This window comes from Hirundo rustica, chromosome 17 (genome assembly GCF_015227805.2).
Source record: "Hirundo rustica isolate bHirRus1 chromosome 17, bHirRus1.pri.v3, whole genome shotgun sequence".
Classification (NCBI taxonomy): domain Eukaryota; kingdom Metazoa; phylum Chordata; class Aves; order Passeriformes; family Hirundinidae; genus Hirundo; species Hirundo rustica.
The window spans coordinates 11,852,363-11,876,488 of NC_053466.1; the positions used below are offsets into that span (position 1 = coordinate 11,852,363).

Below are 24,126 nucleotides of genomic sequence, written 5' to 3' on the forward strand. Positions count from 1 at the left end.
ATAGTTTGCGGCAATGTTAATGGTTTACCACGCTTTCCCTCTTGTGGGCAGCCTTTCGTAGGAGGGGAGAACTAAGGCAGGGTGCACAATCGTGGTGTAGAAAAACATATATAATGAAATGAGTTTTTAAGTCTTGTAAGACAGTAAAAACTTCCTCATTGGGAACCAGTAAGTTTGAGAAAGAAAAAATCAAATAAAGACTTTTAAAAGAATCAATTATCTAATATTTTCTTATCAGAAAACTTGCAATGCTTCTTTTTTCCCACCCTGCATTTTTGACCAGAAGAAGGAACATATGTTGGTTATTAAAGTGGCACTGTGTAATCAATGATCTCAAGCCTTGAAACAATAAACTTTATCTAGCTTTTTTTGATAGTTTGATGATTGTCATGGGAGGAATGGCTATGTTGGGAAAGCTTCTGCTCCTGGCATTAGCTTTTGGCACTGCAACAAATACTGCTGGATGATGATGTGAAGATAAAATAGCAGGAGCCTTAGGGCTGTGAAAGAAACTGCTGCTCAATATTCAGATCCTTTTGCAAAATTTATTGTGCAGCATCTACTTTGGTTGATAACGAAGATCTCATCTGCAGAACAAGACAGAAAAAGTATTCCTTGATCCCAACCACATCACCCCAGAAAATGGGATCTACTCTGTCCCTGACTCTTCATGCAATGAAAATCAATCCAGGCACAATCAGAAGGATGTGTTTTTCTATCACTGCTTTTTATTTCCTTATCAGAAAACTGTAAAGCATGAAGAAGACCAAAAAAGGGTCATGTCATATAGCAATGAACCCAAATGTGAAGCCATTTTTACCAGGATTTATAATAAAAATTCAGAGACCTGGAAAGAGAAGCAGTCATACATATGGATTAAATTCCCCAGGAGAGGTGTCCCTCTTCTCCCTCTCATCAGTACCAGTAACTCTCAGGGCTCAATCCCATTAAAACCCAGTGTTCTCCAGGCTGAAGAAACCACAGAGTCATTGCCAATGAAGGAGAATCTGCACACTGGATTTGCTCACCTGTGATTTCGCACTGCTCTGCTTTCTTTGGTCATTGCTTTCCTTCAGTGCTGACATATCTCTGTTTTTCCTAATAGAAGAATCTCCAAGATTGCAAATGTGGAGGGAATATTGCATATTGATTCTCCCTGCTGACAGGCAAGGCACTCTTCTTTCACTGGGTTAAAGAGCTAAACACTTCTTTTCCTGTGAACGGAAGCTTCTTCTCTGGGAAAGTTCATTGGCACTGACTTGATAACAGGAGCGGATAATTCCAGTGGCAAAGCTCTGTCTTCTTCTTTGGACTTTCCAGAATCACTTCTCCCAACTGTGGGGTCCTGGTTTTGCCAAGAAAATAGCAGATCCTGTGTTTTCTGTTTACAACTGCAAGCTTGGAGGGACTGACAAAGATCTTGTTTTCTCTATAAACAGTATTTAATTTTTTTCTGCAGAGGAATTAATTCAGCTCATATTTCAGGAGCTGGAGAGAACCACCAAGTTCATGCTGCACCGTGTACTGAAGGTGATTTTTTTTTTTTTTTTGTGGATGTATGGGTTCTCTCTTGCTTAGTGAGACTTCTGGGCACTACAATAACAAAAGAGCAAAATATGAAGTCGAGGGTTTGTTCTTAAAGCCTGGTAACAGTCACCACTGAGCAGTTACTCTGCTGTAGGGCTGCCTGTCCTTTCTTTCCATGGTAGTTCAGGCGGCGGAACTCCTCCATGACCTGCAGCATGGTCTTTCCTTTGGTCTCCGGAAGCACCAGGAATACAAAAATAGCCATGGACAGACAGTATGTCAGGAAAATGATGAAACAGAAATTACCAAGACCTTCCTACAGGAAAACAAATAGGGAAAAATGTGTTCATAAACATTTATTTTGATTTCTTTCTCTTATGATACAGAGTTTCTGGGTTTATATTTACTATAAGAGCTTGGTCAGAGACTTAGTTGATACAAATCCTGCGGCAAATGACATCTGACAGTGTCAGTGCCTCTGTCTGTGTTGCCTGTGTCTCTCTAACTTGTGTAGGTAGAAGCATTTTGTGGGTTTGCTACAATTCCAGTAAATACGTGGTTAAAAAGAAAGAGGCCATCAGAACTGCAATTAATTTGGGCTCTGTCCTTTGCCTGAAGTATAGGTAAGAGGAACATGCTCTGGATTCAAGAGGGGTCTAACTTCCTGTGAACTGAAACAAACACCCTACTTTGCTTACCACAATGAAAGGGAACACAAGTCCAAGGATGAAGAGTTGGATCCAGTTTGTAATACCATTAAAAACATAAGCAGCTGGTCTGTATGACTGAATAAATATTTCTGTGATCAAGGGGCATGCTACTCCACCTGAAAAAAGATATTGAAGAAAGAAGGAAGCTTAGAAATTTTACAAGATGCTTCTGTATCTCATACTTCATTTTGCTGCATAAGTTCATGGCTTTAATTGGTCTGGAAGCGTCTCAAGTGGTGCTTGGCTCTTCAGAAAAAAGGCTCGTAGGAATGCAATAGGAAATGCATTTTACCTCCTACTGTAGTACAGAGGGAAATATTGACACCTGCACTGAATCAGAAGTAGGGATTCACGCCTATCGCGGATCAGCTATGCCCAGGATCTCTCCTAAAGGCTGCAGTGAGGAAGGAACGAGTGAAAAAATGCAACCATTCCAGTCGAAAATACCAACCTGGCCCAATGCCAAAGCTCATGACGAGAATAAAGACAAGAGCAACAGAGCAGTATGGTACCCAGAAAAAGGAGTCCTGCGGTAGGAAATGAAAAGCAAATAGTCAGAAATTAAAATTTTATTTATCTAGCTCCATTACAAATGTGCATCACTACTAAGCATGTCAATGTTTAACATAGATCTATTTCCTCTACTTTCAGAAATGTCATGAGATAGCCTTAGCAGTGATCTTGGTTATATAAAGCTACTGTCTTTAATCCATATCTACATGGCTGGGAACAGACCTCTATGAATATGATGGCTAGCCCCAAAAATACTTCTACTCACTAAAAAGTGATTTGTGGGGTGGGAAAAAGTCATGATATCCGTCATATGATAAAACATGGGCACAGTTCTAATGCATCAGTGGGGCCTTACCTGTAGTGAGAGCGTGAGTGTGAGGAGCCCTAGAGCCAAGGCCATCACCGTGTAGCTTTTCCACAGCAGCGCCTTCCTCCCTGCACGCTCAATGAGGAAGCCCTGCAAGGAGGAGATGCTGCCAGCTCCAGTCTGCCTTCACTGGCCACGCAGGGAATCTCTGCGGGACTGGGAATCGCCTTCTCTGAGAGGGTGAGGAAAGGCATCTGGGGGGCTTGAGCAGGACCAGGAGCTGTGAGGAGGAGCGGGAGGTGGGAGGTGCAGGGCTGCAGGGAGCTCTGGCTGGGCAGAGGAGGTCAGAGGTGGTGTTCTGCAGGCAAAGGAGAGCCAGGCAGGAGAGCAGGGTGGGAATGCTTACACTGCTAATTGCTGTAGTTCCTACAGCCTGAGTCCTACTGACAAATGACATCTGCCCTTCCTCCAGGGGAAAACTGGAACCCCCAAGTCTGGCCCAGAACGGGTTGTGGTTTTGACAGAAAGACTCTCAGCTCTTTCCAGAAGCTCAATAGAAATGTCCATGTTTGTAGAGTGTGGGGGGAGGACTTTATCTGATCAGTTCCATGGTTAATTTGTTGCAAAAAATTGACTCTTGAAGCTGCATTTACAGTTTCTAAAGATCAAAATGAGCAATATATTACAGCAGAAAAGAATTCAGCTGAAAAGACACTTACACACAGAACTGTGGAGAGGATCTCAGTGGTCCCAACCCCCAGGGAGACATAATGGATTTGAGCAGGGGGGATTCCAGCCTTTGTAAAGATACTGTATGCATAAAAGTAAACCTGGAAAGAATAGAAATTTGTGAAAGCTGTACACATGTGGCCATGTTTACACTAGCATCTGTCTTTTTGCACAGAAAACAACTAACCAAATTAACAAAACAGAAAATCATCTTATCACAACAGGGTAATCCGGAGAAATGCCTTCAGAAGACACTTGCCAAAACATCATTCTTGACTTATCCCAGGTCTCAAACTTCCGGGGAAAAGACCGCAATAAACAGTAACAACAGACCCCTCCTCAGGGCACTGTTGCAGTCATTTGCAAGTCCTTGCAGAGGTTACTTTTGCTGAGGAGCTTGTCAGCCATGCAGGGGGCAGAGCAGAGCACTGCACGTACCACATTGACCCCGATGAGCTGCATGCACGAGATGACGAGGAACAGAGAGATGAGCTGCCAGCGCACTGCTCTGTCCCGGAGCAGGTCCCAAACGCTCTTCGCCTTCTCCCCACGGATGGCTTTCTGCTCTGACATCATGTCATCTACTTCAGCCATATGGTCCCCATCTCCCCAGAGCTGCTTCACAGCTGGAAGGGGAAGAGGAGAGGTGACTCAGCTCACCAGCACACACATGAATCCAGAAGATTATTTCCTGCTTTGCAGAGTATCTTATTGGAACTTCATGCTCTTTTCTTGTGTGAACTTCCTAGAGATCTGTGCTCAGATATGACACAAAACCAGACCATTGTTGTCTGGTTTTACCCATAAATCTTAATATGACCTCACCATTGGCCAATAGCTGCTGACGGTGTTTTAATGTAAGTCACATTTTAATTCTTACCAATCCTTCCTTGAATACCCTCCTGCTAAAGGTGCAGTTCCAGTACACACTCCAAAACACAGACAAGCTAAAATGACTCCTACACATAAAAAACAAGTTTACATCCAAGGAGTTCTATCTGTTGGTATTTAAATACCCACAGTGGCTTTGCTCAGGTTCTGTCAGTAGCTGCTGTCAGGGTTACCGAAGAACTGGAATGTTTACAGATACAGAATGACACTGCAGAGCCTCTCCTTCTCACACAGAGAAGGTACTTTGTGCATACTCTGACCGTTCAGGGCAGAATCTGCATTGCTGGAAATACAAGCTGTGTGTGATCACCTCCCTTTGAGGACCCTGCCAGAGGGGAAGGGAAATACCAGTGCCAAGAGAGCACTAATATCCAAACAGAAGAGGCTGGCTTTCATTCAAGCTGAAGGTGCTTTCAGAGCCAAAACACTAAGAGTCTTTTTCCCACCTGTACCTCTCTTCCAGGCTCATCAGGCACTTTACTGGATTATCCCTTTTCCTGAAATGAATTATTTTTGGCTCATTTCCTTACCTTTGATGCATCCCTCCTTGTCCTTTTGGTCAATGAGCAGGTAGCGAGGAGAGTCAGGGAAGAAGGGAAGGGTGAGAAGCTGAACAAGGACGGGGACTGCATTGGCTGCCAGGAGAATTGGCCAGAGAGCCTCCACTCCGAGAACTTCCCTGGAACAAAAGCAGCAGGGTGAGAGGGGCTGAGGCCCCGTGTGTCTGGCCATGTGAGCAGACACAGGATCACCCCCCAGCCCTGCTGGGTGCGCCCCGGCAGCGCCCACCCAGGAGTCCCCAGCAGGGAGTGCAGAGGGGCATTGCCTCCCGCTGCTCAGTGCTGAGCAAAGCCAAGACACCTGTGTCCTCCTGCAGCAGCTGAGGGCTCACCGGGACCAACAGCCCCAGCACAAGCACTGAAGGAAAACCTGCAGGGGCTGATCCCTCTGCTTCTGATCCAAATAGGCTCACATTACCATTACTGCATGGTCTGTGAGCTGGCAGACTGGTACTGACTGCCCCCAAAGAGCAGCTGCTGGGCATAGGCGTGCATTGGTATATGCATGTATTTTAATAACAGAAGAAATTGAGTATGTTTCAGACTCTCTTACCTGAGACCAAGAGCAAATCCTACAAATTTTCCAGTAGCAATGGAGGTAGAAGCTGTTATGGCAATCAGCCCACGAAGATTCCGTGGAGCGCATTCCCCAGCATACATGATATGGACATTCTGAGCTAAACCTGCAGTGACAAAGGACCGTGAGGGCAATGCAGATCCTCCCAGGTCTGGTGTTTTGGAGGGGACCACTATGGACAGTGCCTGTCGGGGTTGGCTCTCAGATACATTTCTGTCTGTGCTGAGGATGTGGCTGCCTGACACAGATCATCTGCCCCATACCGTGGCCTTGTGCCGTTGCTAAATATGTCACTAAGTAAGTGTGAGCCCCTGGGAAATCTGCAGCAGGCAGCCTGGCCTTCTCTTACATTGTTTCCTACAACCACAAACACAGACAGGACTGTGGTTACTCTAGTCTTAGATGACATTTCTCAGCGGCTATTCAGATGCTATGTGCCTTATTTTCTGCTTGAAACCACCAAGCTGGCAAATGCTGTAGATTCTATTTGCTCAGTGAAATAATTAATTATTAATCCTCTCTTTTTTTTTTTTCTGGTTAGTATTATCTTTATCCAACTGCTCAGGGATCAAAAGCACTGGCAGAATGTAACCTTCTGAGGCATCTGGAAATTAGAATTGAAAATTCTAGTTGAATAGGCTTGAAAACCATTCCCTTGTCTGTAGTGTGGAGGGCAGCATCAGCCACAGCAAAAAGCAACAGGAACCACAGAGGCCAGTTCTCTACTGAGTGAGCATGCTTCCCTGAAATATTGCATGTTTTGGCTTTTTCAGAAGTTGGAATTCCCTCTTGCGTGGACTGGATGTAAAGATAGAAGAAAGAGAAATGGAGATGTCATCCATTACTAATATAATTATGTTTGTGGTTTCTTATCTAGTCAAAAAATGCACTCAGCAATCACGTTCTCTGCAGAATGTAGTAAAAAAAAATCTGTGATCTGTTTACTCAGGCTGGTGAATCCTTGTGACCCTCAGTCACTGCTCTTCCCACTATTTAATACCACAGGTAGGAATGCCAATTTACCTCCACAGGCTCCAGAAAATAACCTTCCAGCAATGATCATCTCAAAAGATCCACACAGCCGGCTCAGTCCCATCAGAGCCGCACCCAGCAGAGCAGGGATGTTGGCAAGCAGCATGGCCTTCTTCCTGGAATGCATTCAAATTAATGTGAGCATAAATACTGCCCTTGCCTCACCCACAGCCCGACAGGAGTGGCATGAATTGCACCACGGTTACAGACTCAGAGCTGGCTTCTGAGATCGGCTGAAGCAAACGGGAAATGGCAATGAGGTAACTTGTCACAGGCTGATAAGTTAGTGGAAGGTTTTGATGCCTCTCTAGTGGAATCAATATCTACACTGGAGAACAAGCTTTGTGAGTGGTTGTCTCTGAAATTCTCTTTAAAACACATGTACCTCCCTGGACTGGATTTGCTTTGGACTTTATAAGGGAGAGGGTATGATTTAGGGCATGATTTCCTTGCGATTATTGGCAGATTTTCCATTCTTCTCTAAACTGGTCTTCAACTGGAAGCCCTGGGCTGCTCACAATGCCACATTACAAGCAGTGCTTCTCCTGAGACACAGTTTATTTTTCTGCAGCTGAGGGTGTGAACAGAATGACTGGTGCAACCACTCTTCCTACCTTCCAAATCTAACAGACAGGTACCCAGCAGACGAGGAGCCCAGGAGCCCACCGATGCTGTAAATGGACACAATAAAGGACCACATCAAAGTGATCATCTCTGCACTGGGAGAGGAGCCGTATCTCTTCAGCCAGGTCTCACGGATGAAACCTTGGATGTACTTTAATAGAAAAAAAAAAAAAAAAGGACTCAGTCAATGTGTTTTTACATAACTGCACTGCTTTTTTAACTCTCTTACCTGCTAATCAGTCTTTTTGATATATTTCTATTGATAACCTATTGACAGCCCCAACAAAATCAATGGGAATTTTGCCATTAACATCTGTAGAGCTGATGTTCTAGCGATGAGATCCAATGGATAAATATATCAATATGAAATATCAACTGTGAGCACCAGTAAGAGAATGGTAGGCTGGTCTTCTGTTTCTGTGCTAAACTTTGATTTTTTCTCTTCATGATCTTTTCCTGCCATCCCCACTCGTCTGTGGTAATAGTATGAGCTCAGTGTCCTTGGTACCGGTCATGATGACAAACACCTTCCCCAGTTTTCCTTTTCCAGCTACAGATATGAGTGCTGACCTCAGCTCGAGAGCTGCAGTCCTTCCCTGCCCTATTTCACCCTACAACCACTTGGAAATTGTGTGGTCAAGCACATGGTACAAGGGACTCCCTGAGTGATGGAGAGAGGAGAATGCCCTGGGAGCAATTCCACTCAGTAAGGGGGAAATGGCTGACTTTATGGATATCATTCATCCTTCCCCTTCCCTGTTCTGTCACATCAGACAGAAGTTCAAACCTCATGAAACACAAGAGCAGTAGCAGCTACTCTTAGAATTAAGAAACAATGATAAGTCTAATTTTGAAAACACAAGTTAGCCATTGCATATAGAGGCACGAATGCCTGAGAACAGTGAAATCCTGGTAGCTCACTCTTGGAGCTCTCCATGCTTACCTCAGCAGGAGAACTGATAATGGAGACCTGCAATCCATAGTGGAAAGCTCCAGTAATGCCCAGGACAAAAGCCAGGAGAAAAAGGTTGTAGCTCATTTTCTTGCAGGAAATAAAAACAGCAAACAAACTAGTTCAGCTATCCAGACATGCCTCCAAATGTCCTGTGTTTTCCCTGGGAGCTCTAACAGTTTGAGCAGAGCCACACACCTGCCTCCTCTGAGACCAAGTAGCCAGCAGCTGGAAACCACAGCTATTAAAGCACAGAACAGTGAGAACAGTGAGTAGAGATAAAGCTCACAGATACCGCCCAGAACCCAGTTACACACTTCAGTGCTTCTGTCTTCAGCATTGGCCATCTTAATCTGCACTGTCATAGCTGTGGGAGCATAGTGCAATGTGCAAGCATTTTGTGAACAATTCCATCTATTTGTCCTTTCTCCTTCTCCTTTCCCACTTGGTATCTCACCTAAATGAATATTTTGCTCATTTTGCAGTTACTTGACTGAGACTAGATAAACATTTGAGGATTGAAGGGCAACTCCTGGTTTCATAGTTTATTCATCTTCTCTTAGAACTCTCTGATAGGAGACTTAAGAATATAAGACTGCAATACATGCATCTCAACCACTGCCACTTCTCTCTGTTACTGACTGTCCTGGGGGTATTCTGGCCAGCAATGAGAGCATGATGCTGCACCTCTATGCCTGGAATATTTCATATTCAAACAATGACTGCCAAACATTTACAAGCCGATTTCTAATCAGGGGAATGTCATTGCTTGAATGGGCATTAAACCTCTTCACACCAACTCGTATGCAAAGGTAGTCATCCCCACTCGCAGTCTAGGTCTTTGGAAAAAGTTCCTTTTTATATAGAGAAAGAGGAGCCTGAGATAATATTTCAACATGGCATTTTGTTCTTTTGCAGTGTTTGTGCTCCCTTTGGTTTGTAATGAAGTTCTTGCTGTGTGGTTTGTCACTGTTGTGTTGGTTACTGATGAAGATGAGGATAGTTGTCAAGCTGTGTGCTCCTGCCAGAGCTCTGGGCGTGCTCTGGCAGCAGCTGTGGACAGTGAGAGCTGTGTGAGATGGCTAAAGGACAACGAGGAGAGCACCAGTAGAAGCTGAAGTCCAAGGACTGGTGCAAAAATGGAGTGGGCTGGATTGGACTCCCAAAGTCATAGGCTGGGTAATCAGTTATCAGATTCAAAGGGAAAGTTCCTGACTGCTTGTAGAGAGCGCTGGACTCCAGGACAATTTGGATGGATGGAGATGAGAGATCTCTGAAGTCAGGTCTTAGAAGACGTGGTTTATTATAGAGGGTGTGGGACCTTGCTTGGAGTTGCCAGGTGCAACTTGTGGCAGGCCCCAGGGAGTGGGGGCAGGGAGAGGTAGGGAGAGAGGCAGCGGGCAGAGGATGCTAGGAGAGGGTTCCAAGAGGAGGGTCCAAGAGAGGAAGTTCCAAGAGACTGTCCGGTCCCTCGGGCACACCTTATCGGGGGCTTCAAGGTGGGCTGGAACAAGCCTTGTGCCAATGGGGTTACAGATACCTGATACTTCAGGGGAGGGGTACAGGTGTGGGATGAACCAGACATTGGGGGTGAGACAGAACATTCCATTTGACCTCTGGACCTATCTGTAGGTAAAGGGCATTGTTTAATCAGAAGAGGGGATTGCCTTCAACTGGCTGTACTATTGTTTTCAGTAACTAAGGTCTGGTATCTCAAAGCTTGTTCTCATCTCAATCTTGCTTATAGTTTCTGTATTTTCTAAATCTTTTGCCAGGCAATCATATTTATAAGGCTTTCCTATTTCATCTTCCCCAACAACTGCTACCTTGAGCCTCAGTTCAGAAAAGCCTTTTTAAGCCCAGCTTGGCCAAGACAGACAATGCCTGTGCATCCAGCTGTTGAATTATCAGTTGACTGATCAATTGACTCTTTAAGAGTCATTGGCTGAAACGTCAAACCTGTATCCCTATAATATACAGCAGGTGCTAGGAAAGTTTAATGTCAGTTTTAAATCCTGACTGTAAAACCTTTCATTTTATCCATAGTTTTCAAAGGGCCTCTTTATCTAACAGTGTCCAAGATGGTTCTGTTAAAAGGCTTTTACAAGTTATTCCAACAGCTCTGGGGAGAATTCCTTCTCCTGGTGAGTGGCTGCCCTTGGTGGTTCCCCATGCTAGGATGCTGTGTGTCTTTAGGAGAGCCCCAACACCTGCTGGGTCGCAAGTGAGAGCTGGCTTGTGCAGAGGAGCAGTGTTTGAGGACAGCAGCAGTACTACTTTTCTCTAGTGTTGATGGTTATTAATCAATCCAACAGTGCACAGTTATTTGATATGCAAACAGTAATATCAACTGTGAGTCTCTGAGGATCACTTTTCAAGATGTGGTTTTGCCTAACACTTCATATGGTAAGAAAATGCGAACAAGTGTCATAGATTTCTCAGCTGAAGGTGTTTTAATTCAGTATCAATTAACCAACTTGTTAAATGCTTCAATTAAAATTTAACAACTTAATGTTAATTCAGTTACAACTGAAATGTCACCACTGTTTGTGTTTGCCTAATCAGTTTATAGACCCCTGATTTCAGGCCACAGTCAGAAGATGTCACCGAGACACACAAAGCAGCCACATGCAGACAAGTGGTTTTGCAGAGCAGAGGTTTCTCCGATCCGGCCCAAAAGCTGAAACCAGGCGGAGAGAGAGCCTCTTTGTTTTATTTCTTACTTTTTATACATTTGTGGGTCTAGCAGAAGATTGGCTTCTGGGGTTTTTAACCCCTCAGCCAAGTGGCTAAACCAACTGTCAGTTACAATTGTTTTCAGGTTAGAAATACGCAAACAAAGGACAGAGAATGAAAAACAAAGGATTTGTTTATGTTACATCTGTGGGAAAAAGGTAGAACTGCTCTTAATATTGTACAGTAATTAAAAAGATCTGACTCCATTTATGAAAATCAAAAAGGCTATAAAAAACTCAGAAAAACCAGGGTAACAAGAAGAAAATACTGGAAGTTGGAATAAATGTTTTCTACCACATGTACTCACAGGACTGGCTCCAAAAGTCAGGAAGTCGAGTAAATACGTATCATTTCTGACCAAGCCTGTTTCAGACTGGCGGGTGCAGATGGCCTCTGTCCTTGCAGGGCTCTGGGAAAAGGCACAGTCCTGACTCACGGGAATAGCCACAGAAGTGGCCAAGGTGAGGACCTCCGGACACTGGAGGGCTTCTCTCTTCTCTGACCTGTATGTTCAAGCAGGGTGAGCCAGGCCTCTCCCTCTGCCCAGGCAGTCTCCTCAGTCCATCCCTGCTTCCTACTTGCATGCTCTTCACTGATGAGCTTCCCTCCTTCACCCTTCTCTGCTTCACTTCTGTCTCTTGTCCTTCCTCTGGTCCTCACCAAAGGAATGACAGAATATTTTTCCACCATCATGATGGTAGTGGCACTTTTTGCTTTGACTTTGTGTTTCACTCTTTCCACCTGCCCCTCACTGCTCTCTCCAAACTATAGTAATGAAAGGTATCTCTTCAGTTCCCAGTTCTATGGGGTTCTGCTCTTGATGGTCTTGTCTCAAAATCCTGCCTAGTTCAAAATCTCAGTGTTTTCCAAGAGCAGAGGTAGGTGCTCTTGCCCATGTCTATATATTAATGACTTCTAAAACAGCAGCAACCACAAAGGAAAAAAAAGTTTACTTTTATTTTTCATATGTTACAAACTTTGGGTAGTGAAAGAGAGTTCTTGCACAGACACCTCTTCTGAGAAATAGATCTGCTGCTCCACTCATGCCCAGCATGACAGTAATACACTCCAGAAATGTTTACAGTCTTTTTATTCAAAAATGCTGCATTTTTCTTTAAAATGTAGTTAGAAAATACACTGAAAGAAGTTTTACCTACTTATTTTGAAAATGTATGTGTTCTTCTTTGTGACTTTCATACAAGCAAAGTCAAAAGAAAAGAGGTGGCTTGCTCATGACTTTGAGAAGAAACTGGAAGAAACTTAACCAGTCAGGCCAATGCCTGTGAAAGGCCAATATTCAATGAGGAGTGTTGCCCTGTTCTGTATCAGGTTAACTAAAAAGAATCAATGTCACCTCTGGGTCTTTTTCAATGTGCTCTACAGAGACAACGAGGACATGCTGCAGAGAACATTGTGGTGTGATCTAAAGATCCACATCCAAAACAAACTGCTGCTATGCCAGCTCCTCACCACACCTAACCTCAGCAGAGCACAGGTGCAAAACCCTTCAAGATGCACCAGCAGTGTCTGTGGGAGCAGGATAAACTGGACCAGAGAATTACTTGTGCTTTCCAACGTACAACTGGAAGACAACAAGCAAGCCATGAAGAAAACCAGTCCAGAATAAATAATCTGCAAAACAATGCCCAAAAGTCTGTTGTATAATAAGCCACTTAGCAAGTGCTAGAAGCTTTCTTTCTAATCCATCTGTCACATGTTCTTATAGCTGAAAATAATGAACTGCTCACTATTGCTTAACAAGCAGGGGTCTATTTGAAATCACTTAATAACAGAAACAACAGGAGCACCAAGACGAGGTACTGAAAATTTCATCTGGTGTCTGAAAACAGAATTTAATCGCATTAATTTCTGTGTTAGAAAGCCCAGATTCAGGGGCAAGGAAAGAAGCACTTCTGAGATGGAAGTTACTGTTTGGAGAAATTCTGAAGGCATTTTCTAAAGCATTACATAGTGTTGTATAATGATAAGGGAATAAGGCATCATCCCGTCACTCTCTGATATGGATTCTAAAATGTACATGTTACTCAGTACTAAAAGCTGAAAACAGATTATTGAACTTTTGCTTGGATTTATCAGTTCAAGTGTATGTTTTCAACAGTAAGAGTAATACATTGTCCCTAACTTCTCTCTTTGTGTCCCAGCAAGGACACATAGGCACTGCTGAATTCACTGCAGAATTCCCCCAGATACCATCTTCCATTCTTCTGCTACAATGTGGTGATTTTGATCTCCTCGGGGCCTTTATAGAAACCTGCACGTGTCTTAGTTTTGAAGTTCCGTTTCCTGAACTCCTCCGAGATTTCCAGGAAGGACTTTCCCTTTGTCTCAGGCAGGAAAAACCAAACGTAGAGGGCAGTGCAGACACAGACCACAAGGAAGGGGATGTAGCAGAAATGTGCTAGACTTTTCTGAAGAGGAGGAAAGAACAAGACAGTGTTGGTGACGTTCTGTATGATGACAAAAAGGCCACTAATCCCTCTTCCTACATCATCTAAAGTCACCCAGGGAGTATTTCTGTGAATCCTGGTGAGGGCCTCACATGCCTGGATGCAACAGATCCCCAGCATAGATTGGGAAATTGGACATAGCAAGAACAGTATTTCTAAATGTCTTTTTCTGTCTTTCTCTCTCTGTATAATTGGCATGGGAGGCCTCAGTAGGAAATAAGACAGGAATGTATATTGTGGAGTTCTGCTCTCTTTTGCTTCAGGAATCGTCTTAGGGAAAGGTGCCAGGGTATGGCGAAGGGAAACTACATCACATCTTTAGTTCTAGCTGTTCTCAGCTGAGGACAGGCAAGGAATATTGATCATCTATCCCCCAAATGATTCCACTGTCAACCTCAAATCAGAAATCACCATAGGGAACACGGAGAAAGTTTGGTTTAAAGGAGTTCTGGCCACAGTCCTCATAAAGATACTTTTCAAAGAATTGCTGTCTTGCTGCTTGCAATATTCCCTTTGCCTTCCAGAGCCTCTTTCTTGTACAGAACACTAAAGAGCTGCTTTGCTTTGGGAACGCACCACAATGAATGGAAAGGCTGTTCCAACCAGAAACAGGTTGAACCAGAGCAGGGAGCCACAGATCATGTAAGCTGCTGGTCGGGACATTTGATCAAAAACCTCTGTGGGCAGAACTCCTGTTACACCGGCTGGAAAAAGAAATGGCAAGAAAGTTAATGATGTTTTTGACATTACATTAAAAACAAGAGAACACGACAAGAAAACCCAACATGAAGTATAAGAGGTGAATTTTTAGGTTAAATATTAAGGACTGGGTAATTATTCAAACTTTCTCATGTTAGAATGAACTGCCAGGAAAGATTTTGTAATCCACATTATTCTTACCAGGACCCAACAGTGAGAAAAGGCTTATAATTAATTCAACCCCATGGCACTGTAGGGACTGGGACAAGAAATTATTGCCAACTTGTGTGGCATGTGACACTGGCAGCTTGGTTCTATTCTTACCTGCCTTCCTTCAAACTCATGTGAGCAAACAGAGTCTCACATCTATATATTCACCATGCAAACATCCAGAACACCCTGTGTATTGCCCACCCCCAGAAACTAATGGATTCTGCCACAGAAAGACACATTAGTGGGCTAACAAATAGAATTGTGCTTCCAGGTATCTGCAAGAAAATAATCAGATGGCATAGCCAGCAATTTCTAGGATTAAAGTGAAGCATTAGAAATGCTGGTTTACAGCCCTGATGGACTGTGCAGCAAATCAAAAGCTTGTCATCTCTTTAAGCCAATCACTTCCAAGTGCCTCAGACTAACAGCCAAGATGATTGTGAGCGGGAACATGAGAGAGAGGAACAGGCACAGCCTGGCCCTGCCCAACACACACTCCCCAGGAGCACGCAAACCCCTGTGAAACAGCCAAACACCACCGGCAGAAATGGCCTCGTTCCTCTGAGTATGCTGCAGCTAAAGAGGGTCTGAGAGCTTCCATAAGGTGCCTACACACATCTCCAAACCCCTGCAGTGCCCAAAAGTTTCACTGAAAACGCTGAGGGAACTGACCTGGTCCGATTCCAAAGCTCAGGATATAGGCGAAAATGCAGGCCATGCTGAGATAAGGCATCCAGCTAATCTGAGTCTACAGCCACAGAGACCAATGGAAAACCAGTGAGGGCACTTCTTTGCCACCACTGAACACCCCAGTCATATAAAAGGCAAAGCCCAACTCCATTCCACTTAAATAATTCAGTAAGGTTTGTTACCTGCTGGCTCAGAGCCACCATGAAGACAATGGCCCATCCTGCCATGAAGATATATCCCCCCAGCAGCAGCGGCCTTCGACCAGCGTAGTCTATAATCATGTTCTGCACAAATAACACGGTGAAATAAAGCAAGATATTTAACCTGTGTTTGTATTTCTTGCCTCTTTCCTCTTTACCTTTCAATACACCTTTCAATACTCCATGCCCAGTTTGCTCTACAATAACTTTCAGGATGTTGTTTGCTTCATAGCAAAAAAAACTCAAAAGAAAGTTCTAGTGGCAAGAGTCAGGCAAGAAGGGTGTTCAGGGGAGATGAGAACGTCCCAGCTGCACCTAAACTCTGCCACCATGCCTATGAACACAAAGCAAGAGAGTTACGCTTGTTAGAGATTTCAGGCAGCGATGGCAATGCAGTGTCTGACCAAATACCTCTGCATTAACCTCTCTGCCTGGGGTGCTGACAGACAGCCTGGCTCCTGGGCCTGAAGGGCTTCCTTAGCATGAAAAGCAACGTAACCCCCAAATTTGTAATTAACAGCCTCCTCCCTGCCAACAGAGGCTGCACGTCACCAGAGTGCAGAGAGTCTCACACAAGTGACAGAAGTGATCAGCTCACAGCTTCCCGTGCCGATTACAACATAGGGGATTTTGTCCTGGGGAATTCCAGCCTCTTTGAACACATAAGCTGCGTAAAAATACATCTGTGAAGAGAAGAAAGGAGAAAGCAGTAAGGGAAGACATCTGAAAATACATCCCATTGTTTTTCCTGAAGGACCATGCAGAGTGACCAACGCGCTGTCACACAGGCCATTTTGCCAGCATCCTTCTGAATCTTCCCATAACCCTCAGGTGTATTTTGGGAACCACACATCTGACATTTGAAGATCTCCACAGGCAGAGAGACACTATTTGTTCCTCTCCTGCTGCCAGAATGTTGAGCCCAAGAGCTCGCAGCCACGGGACCCGGCTGCTTACCGAATCATTCCCGCAGAGCTGCATGGCACTGCTCAGCACCACGATGCTCAACACCTGCCACCTCAGAGCTGGATTCTGGAACAGCTCCCAGGGGTTCTTCGCTCTCTGGCCTTTCACAGCAGCCTGTTCTGCCAGCATCTCTTCCAGCTCTGCACTCAGGTCACTGGTGCCTCTGAGTTTCTGCAGTGCTGCAAGGACAAGGGAAACTCTTACTCCTGGGCTTTCTCTTTGGTTTGCTGCTTTGCAGGGTGAGGGATTGAGCAGCAGGTGATGGCTGCAGAAAGCTGCAGGACACAGCTGTGACCTTCACAGAGTTGATCAGCTGTGGTGCAGCCACTTGAAAGGTTTGGGGGAAAGGGAGGGCAAATCCCTCACCACTGTGTGACAACTGAGTATTTCCCAACAGTGCCATTTTAGCAGCCATGCTTCTGGCTCAAGTGCCTCCCCTGGGAAATGCAGGCAATTAAGATGTTCTTGGTACACAGCACATATTTCCCACGAAATAACTCCAGCCACTCTGCATATGAGGATTTGTATGCCACAAATCTAAGTAAATCCTTTAATATGAATTGGCTTCAGATTTGATCCTGAGCTCTTCAACTGGCATTTATTTCACTTCATAGTTACAAAACATATTTGCCATTGTGAACACAAGTCTTACCTTTTGACCCTATTACTGCAGCAAATAAATCTATTGTAGGAAGATGCTTTTCAACTACCTCAATAGATCAAATATATTTAAGATTGTAGAATGTTCTTTAGTTTGGAAGGAGGAAGTGATCATATTTACCGCTTGATATGAAACTTCTCACATGTAAAATTTGTGACGCTATTCCAATAATGTTGGGGCCTAAGTCTCACATGTTCCATGAGGAGCTAACAGTCACCCTGAACTCACCAGAGATGCAGGATTCTTTGTCCCCACGGTCAATCAAAAGATATCTGGGACTTTCAGGGAACCAAGGCAGAGCTGTGAGCTGGATCAGGGCAGGAATCACATTGCTTGCTAAAAGGAATGGCCAGCTCTCCTCCCCTCCTAGGAGCTCCCTAGAGAAAAATAAACAAACACAATTTACACAGTAGTTTTACAACCTGGCAAATGTGGGAAGGGAAGGGAAGGGAAGGGAAGGGAAGGGAAGGGAAGGGAAGGGAAGGGAAGGGAAGGGAAGGGAAGGGAAGGGAAGGGAAGGGAAGGGAAGGGAAGGGAAGGGAAGGGAAGGGAAGGGAAGGGAAGGGAAGGGAAGGGAAGGGAAGGGAAGGGAAGGGAAGGGAAGGGAAGGGAAGGGAAGGGAAGGGAAGGGAAGGGAAGGGAAGGGAAGGGAAGGGAAGGGAAGGGAAGGGAAGGGAAGGGAAGGGAAGGGAAGGGAAGGGAAGGGAAGGAAGGAAGGAAGGAAGGAAGGAAGGAAGGAAGGAAGGAAGGAAGGAAGGAAGGAAGGAAGGAAGGAAGGAAGGATTTAATGAGTGAGCTGCTTGCTTTACATTACCTGAGTCCAACGACCTGCCCCAGCACCAGCCCCAGGGCTGTAAATGATGCAGAGGTCAAGGCCACAGCTCCTCTGAGCTTCTTTGGGGCACTCTCTGCCAGGTACATGGGCTGAATGTTCATGCTTACACCTGGGCAAGGCAGACAAATGCTGACCTCAGCTTGTGGGCAGAGGAGACAAGGATAAACGCAGTCAGCCACCTCTTGAGGTTGCCAGCTGCACTCTTCTGTTGCAGGCCATGTGATAACTAATCTACCTGTGCTTTTATTTACCCAAACCTTCAATTTCACCCCGTCCCTTGGGTAACTAAACACGCATTTCAGTATTCATCAGTAGCAGTGGACAATGAAACTGAAACCTGTCAGGGCCTCAGTCCTATGGTCTTTTCAGCACCAAATGCAATGTTGCCCCCTTTTGACCCTTGACTTCCCCCTTTTGAGGGAAATATCATATTTTAAGTCCCTTATATTGATTATTTCCTGGGATGAACTTCCACAAAAACTTTGGTGTTGGTGCTCATGCTGGTGAATGACTGACATTCTTACAAGCACATAGGGATCCATTTTCAGCTCAGATTTTCCCGGTGCACAGAGATGCTTACGTGTAGTACACAAAACCCCCTTGCCTGTGTATGCTTTAAAAGAAAGCAAAGTATAAAATCTGTATATACAACTTCTTAATTCACTTACATGTGAATTTAGGTCAGCCTAAAGGATTAATTGCTCCCATATCCTGGATGATTCCTACCTAAATTTCTTCTAATTGTTACCATGTTCATCCTTCTCTATTTCTCATGTTGCCGTACCTGCATTCACGCCAGTAAAAAATCTGCTGAGCATAATCATTTCAAAGGATTTGGCCATTCGGCTGAAGCCGGACAAAGTTGCAGCTATGATCACAAAGACGTTGTTCAACAGCAGGGACATCTTCCTTCCGAGAGAAAAGACAGTTGTGAGCACGTGAGTCAGGTTCAGCTCTCAGATTAAACATTTCCCGCGGCAGGAGCCACCTGCCAAGCCTGGAAGCTCCAGATGAGCTGCTCAGCCCCCCCAGAACACGCTGGTTAATCCAAGCCCTGCAGGAGGTGTCCGTGTGCCACAGGCTGTCCCTGCAGTGCTGCCTTTAGGCTCTCTGAGGGCACCACCAGCTTCTCCCCCACATTCAGGGCTCTTGCGCTCACACACGGTTGCCATTGGAATGGAGAGGAGTATTCCTGCAGCGAGCCATGAGCACTTTGGTCTGAAAATGCTCGTTTGTTGAAACAGGCATTTTTCATGTAATAGTATAATTGCCGTGAAACTTGGTCAGAAAGTTTTAATGTGTCCCAGGAGAAATTTCTGCTGAAAACCAGAGGAAAAGAAGAGAGTTCTATTGACCCATACTATTGTTATTGCCAGAAATTCTCTCTAGTCCCCGCTCACTGCCTTACCAGTCAGACTTTGTTTCTCTTATTTATGATGGAATATGATTTTATTCCAAAGTAGTACAGGGTGAAATCTCAAAAATTTTAATGGATTAAGGAAGCTATATCCTTCCAGGTCTTCATAACCATGAAACTAGTAAGCCATGGGACCTCAAACCATAATGGGGTCTCCTCCATCATATATGAGGAGCAAACTAAAGTGATAGCATAGAGAGGAAAACTTTGGGGTCAAAAGACAGGGAGGCAAAATCTAATTTCCTATTAGTTTATGTTGGTAACACTGGTTTGGTTTTTTTGATTTTTTCCTGAAGAGAACTGGGGATAGAGCTATGCATGAAAGATACGTGAGGCAAGACAGATACTTTGCAGACACTCAAGCACAGAGAAAAAAATCCCACTGAGGAGATTTAAAGCACACTTCCTGAAATACTTCAGACCAAAATGTGGATACACAGCCTGTGAGACATGAGGAGCTGGGATGCAACCACTGCTCTTTGTAAGCACCCTCTGTTTTTCTAGTGTCATTCCCACAGTTTATTTTGAAGAAAAATCCCTAATCTGATCCATCATGATTTCCCATTTAAAAGCACAGCAGAAAACTGGGCACAAACCCGACAGAGTTTATGTCAGTGGGTACTGTGACAAGGAGTTGAGCTGAAATCCTTGTAGCACCTCAGATGGGCTGGAATATGATGAGAAGCTAATGTGGGGAAAAAACTGTTCTCTGTTGAGTTTTGAGATATGAAATACTGTCTTGACAGGTAGTTCCTCCCACCAGTCCAGAGTGTTTCTAGCAGACCAATCTGTGATACAGACCACATTTTCATGACTTTTAACCATGGTGGGTATTTTGCTGTAGGGATCCTAAATTCTTCTTGGCCTAAGGGAAGCTGCAAAGCTTCAGTTAAACTCCAGCACCTCTTACCTGCCCAGCATGATGGCCATGGGACCAGCAGCCACAGCCCCAGCGAGGCCTCCCAGGGGGTAGGCAGAGACAGTGAAGGACCAGAGCAGCAGGATCACGTTGCTCTCCAGGGGAACTCCCATGCGCTCCAGCCAGGTCGTGTTCATGAACATCTGGATGTACTGAGAGAGAGGGACAGGGCTGCAGAACCACCAGGGAGGTGAGGGACATGGAGAAAGGCTCCCTTATTAATATATCTATTTATCCTGTGTTTATGCTTCCAATTTCCTCCTTAGATGCGTTTTTAGCAAAGAGTTAAGGGTGTAAAACTGCTGCTGTTGAAAAGTTGCTGTTGGTTTATATCTCTCTGTAGTTATTTTTGATAATTTAAAAATTGATTTAATGGGTCTCACTTTCAATCTAAGGGCAAAAATCGACTTTAAAGGACGCAAGTTGGAAAATTCTAGAATTAGATTTTGCTAAAGCAGTTGAAACAAAGCTTCTGGATAAACTTTTATGACACTAGGTGTCACGTCCTGCTCAAGGGTGGTTTTTGACAACAAAGTCCTGTACTCCAGATGTGATTATACAGAGGGAACGACACATCCTTGCTTTCTGTCCCTCAGCAGCAGCAGCCTGCAGATTCCCACCACTGCTCACAGCCCAGCAGAGCCAAGGAAGGGTCTGGCAGGGGGAGGCACTCGGGCCAGCAGCACTTACTGAGGCTGGGGCATTGATGATGGAGATGTTGTAACCGTACTGGAAGGTGCCTCCGATCCCAGCAGCACATATTGTCAGGATCAGGATCTTGTTCTGAAGCTGAAGAAAAGGGGCAGACAAAGGATGGCTTCCTTGCACAGAATAGAATGACTCAACAGACATGCAGACTCTGAGCTGGGGGAATTTCCCATGCCCATGTATACCCAGTGCATTTGGGATTCCTTGGTGTGCTATTATTTCTATCCTTTCATTATAACACATGCTTTAGATTGGAGTGTCATTTCTGTGATGCTGCACTTGTTGTACAGAGCAGACAATGATTAGCAGCCTGTAACTGTGTATCCAGCATTATGATCCAGGTGAGATATGTGGTGCACAGTGGGTTCCTATGCCATGTTCAGGTCTCCTGGAGGACACTTCTTCATGAGGTATGGCCACTTGCTCACTTGGCAATATGAGCAAGTGACCATACTCATGAAGAAATGTCCTCCAGGAAGCTGCTGAGCCTTGGGAAGCACGGGCAGGGGAATGGGCTGCCTCATGCAGCACCACAGGATCGGGTGTTGGCCTAAAAATGATGGCTCCTGGCTCTTTGAAGGGTGTAGAACAAGCTGTCCTGGCTGGCCCAGCTCAGCAGCTGACAGCTCACCGGCAGGCTGACAAGATAAAACGTACAGCTTTTCTCCGCTATTTTGTGCCTTTGGTTTCCGAATCTGTAGGTGAAATCCCGTGACAGGCAAGATGTGCCCTGAGGGAGTCTCGGGACTAGGAGCTCTGTTCCACATCTCAAGACCACTCTGAGTGTGCTGGGGGCCCCTGATCTTTAACCTGACACCTCCTGCACAATGTTCTGGGTGGCCCAAGGCCAGGGTGGCCTTTGCCAGCCCCCTGCTTAAAAACCCTTCCCACAGGGAAAGCTCTAGTGTAACATTAAGAGCCCATGCTCAGGCTTGGCTCTTTGCCAGTCAGTGCAGGGCACCTCAGGCCAGATTGTGTTTTGCTACATGAATATGACCCCAGTGACCCTGAGAACTTAAATAACCCAAAGCTGAGGACTTCTTTCTGCTTTACCTGCTCAGTCTCTTCTTACAGAGCCGTCCACTAAGGAAAAGGAAATTTTGTTCTAGTCTCACAATAGTTCTAAAACCACAAATTCAAATAATCTTAGATTTTTTTTTTTCCTTTCCTCAAAGTGTTTTCTTCTAAATAACTTCCATACCAGCCTGAGACAGTATGTTCTCCCAGGACAGAAATAAAGCCAGGCTATTCCAAGCCTGCAGCAAGAGGAGACAGCCCTCCTTTCCCAGCTAGCAGCAGATACATTTCCATGGCTACAGCACTTCCCTGTCTTGTTACTGAGGACTGAGCTAAGAATTGGGCACCGGAGATCTCTGCTATTCCTACTTATTCTCATTCTCCAGGTGAGAGAGCTTCCTCTTCCTACAACAGCGCATTTCTTTTGCATTTACATTGTCCAGGAATATATCATTCCTTCTGCTCATTTCCCTGCTTTCATTATAGAGTACATCCCCAATCAAGCCGTGTAGCACAGAGCTCTTTTGTGACCACGAGCTAAAGGAAAATGGCTTTTTTCTCCCTTCAGGAGCCAGCAAAACTCCCTGTGCTCAGAGCTGAGCTGTATTTACAGAGCGACCTTCCCAAGCCCTCCATAACGCCCGGCTTGTGCCGGCTTCTCCCAGCCGCCGTGGTGGTGTGCAGCTGCCAGGAGAGCCATTAGGCTGTCAGCTTTATCCCAAGGACCGGAACAAATTGGAAAAATAATTCTATGCAAACCTGACAGCACTACCCAGCCTTATAAAAATGCAAATTACAAAACCAAAATCAGCTAATAGTAATAGTAAAATAGATGATTTACCAGTCTCTGCAGCTTGTTCATCCTCTTTCGTAGCTTTTCCTTTGTCTGCCAAAGCCTCTGTTCCTCTCACGGTGCTCTAAAGGATTATATAAATCTCCAGCATAGGAATGTGTATTTAGTCACCTATTACGCTAGGATAAGACACTTGATTTGGCAGGTGTTTTGCCAGCTAATTTACATTCCCAAAACTGAGCTGCATGTTCATTAGCAAGAGAGTTCAATTCATTTTGTTGAAAGCCCATGACACCCCAGGGAAATGATTCTCCAAGATCCAGATCTGTCTAAACCCTCTTGGTGGTTTACAACACCAATTCCTTCTCAGAGCATCTGACACACCTACCAGTATCACTTCTCTGATTAAGTGTGATCAAAGCAGGAGTGAACTACAGGTTTTTTTCTTTCCTGATTGTATTTGTCCTGGAACACAATGTAGGATCTGAAAGACAAACCAGACAATTTCCCTTGGCCCCTTCAGTGACAGGAATGAATGAATCCCAAGCCTTTCAAACCCCTGGTTATCCAAGGCCTTTCCCCGTGCTGCTGTCTGTGTCCTGGGGACAGATAGACAATCCAGCTCTTGCTGGAAAGGCTGTGCATGAAGGCACAGAAGGCTGTGCTCCCATTTCCCCTCCATAGCCTGGCACAGAGCAAACAGCCAGGCTTGGAGCACTGGATCCTGTCACATACAGAAGACAGCAGTGACAGCCTTGCTTCTTTCGACAGAACAGAAAGACACTCCCTGGCAGTGGGAAATGGTGAATCCTTGTGAGTCCTAGAGATGGAGATGGAGGAGGCACTGCCAGCAGTAACCTTAGAGCTGCTGCTTCCCAAAACATCTGGCCCTCAGGAATTATCATCCTTTTTACATCCTTTCATGCTAAGTGAGATTTGTGAGGGCCCTGACAGATTTCAGAGAGTTTGAAATAAGTGAAATGTTTTTAAATGCCCCTTTGTCCCTATTCGGGTTTTACCGCACCTGAACAGAACTATGGACGTGTTCTGCATCGCTGCGGTACTCTCCAATGAATGTGGTGCTGCATCAGCTGCAGCCACTAAGTGGCAGGAGAAGTACAAAATTTGCTGTATCAGGCTCAGAATCCAACATGCCAGCACTGTCCTGCCTGTGGCGTGTGGCAGGGGTTAAGGGAATGCTTCCAGCAGCTTCCCAAACAATAACTTGTTAACTGGGAAAGACATAACTGTACCAGTCAACAGGCACTGACGGATTATTTAGACAGCGTATATCAAGAACAGTAATTCATTCAAAGTGGAAAGCTGTAGTTTCCTCATGCTGTCTGCTCTGAGCTTGTGCCTGTTGCCAGAGGAGAGGGAAG

At 45.0% G+C, this 24,126-nt stretch overlaps 2 protein-coding genes across 4 annotated transcripts; both read right to left on the minus strand.

Moving 5' to 3' along the window:
- Positions 1–815: 815 nt before the first annotated feature.
- Positions 816–8,509, minus strand: LOC120760359 (solute carrier family 2, facilitated glucose transporter member 11-like). The gene is made up of 11 exons (XM_040080463.1): positions 8,414–8,509; positions 7,461–7,621; positions 6,838–6,962; positions 5,791–5,920; positions 5,208–5,356; positions 4,225–4,412; positions 3,777–3,887; positions 3,106–3,207; positions 2,689–2,764; positions 2,226–2,353; positions 816–1,843 (listed from the first exon to the last, which is right to left on the minus strand). Exons 1-11 carry the CDS (start codon positions 8,507–8,509, stop codon positions 1,637–1,639), a joined length of 1,473 nt encoding a protein of 490 aa, XP_039936397.1. The 3' UTR covers positions 816–1,636.
- A 2,555-nt stretch (positions 8,510–11,064) lies between these two features.
- On the minus strand, positions 11,065–23,229 carry LOC120760356 (solute carrier family 2, facilitated glucose transporter member 11-like). Of its 3 annotated transcripts, none has more exons than XM_040080460.2 (12): positions 22,793–23,229; positions 20,917–21,015; positions 20,218–20,378; positions 18,675–18,795; positions 17,870–17,999; positions 17,284–17,432; positions 16,386–16,573; positions 16,001–16,111; positions 15,411–15,512; positions 15,211–15,286; positions 14,203–14,330; positions 11,065–13,587 (listed from the first exon to the last, which is right to left on the minus strand). In XM_040080460.2, the coding sequence occupies exons 2-12, from the start codon at positions 20,984–20,986 to the stop codon at positions 13,387–13,389; spliced, it is 1,437 nt and encodes a 478-aa protein (XP_039936394.1). In that variant the 5' UTR covers positions 20,987–21,015; positions 22,793–23,229; the 3' UTR covers positions 11,065–13,386. The 3 variants fall into 3 exon arrangements, 2 of the variants coding, with proteins under 2 accessions (XP_039936394.1, XP_039936393.1); XM_040080459.2 differs by having other exon boundaries at positions 18,675–18,799; positions 22,793–23,227; XR_005703359.2 differs by lacking the exon at positions 15,211–15,286 and having other exon boundaries at positions 13,566–13,587; positions 18,675–18,799.
- Between the last annotated feature and the right edge of the window lie 897 nt (positions 23,230–24,126).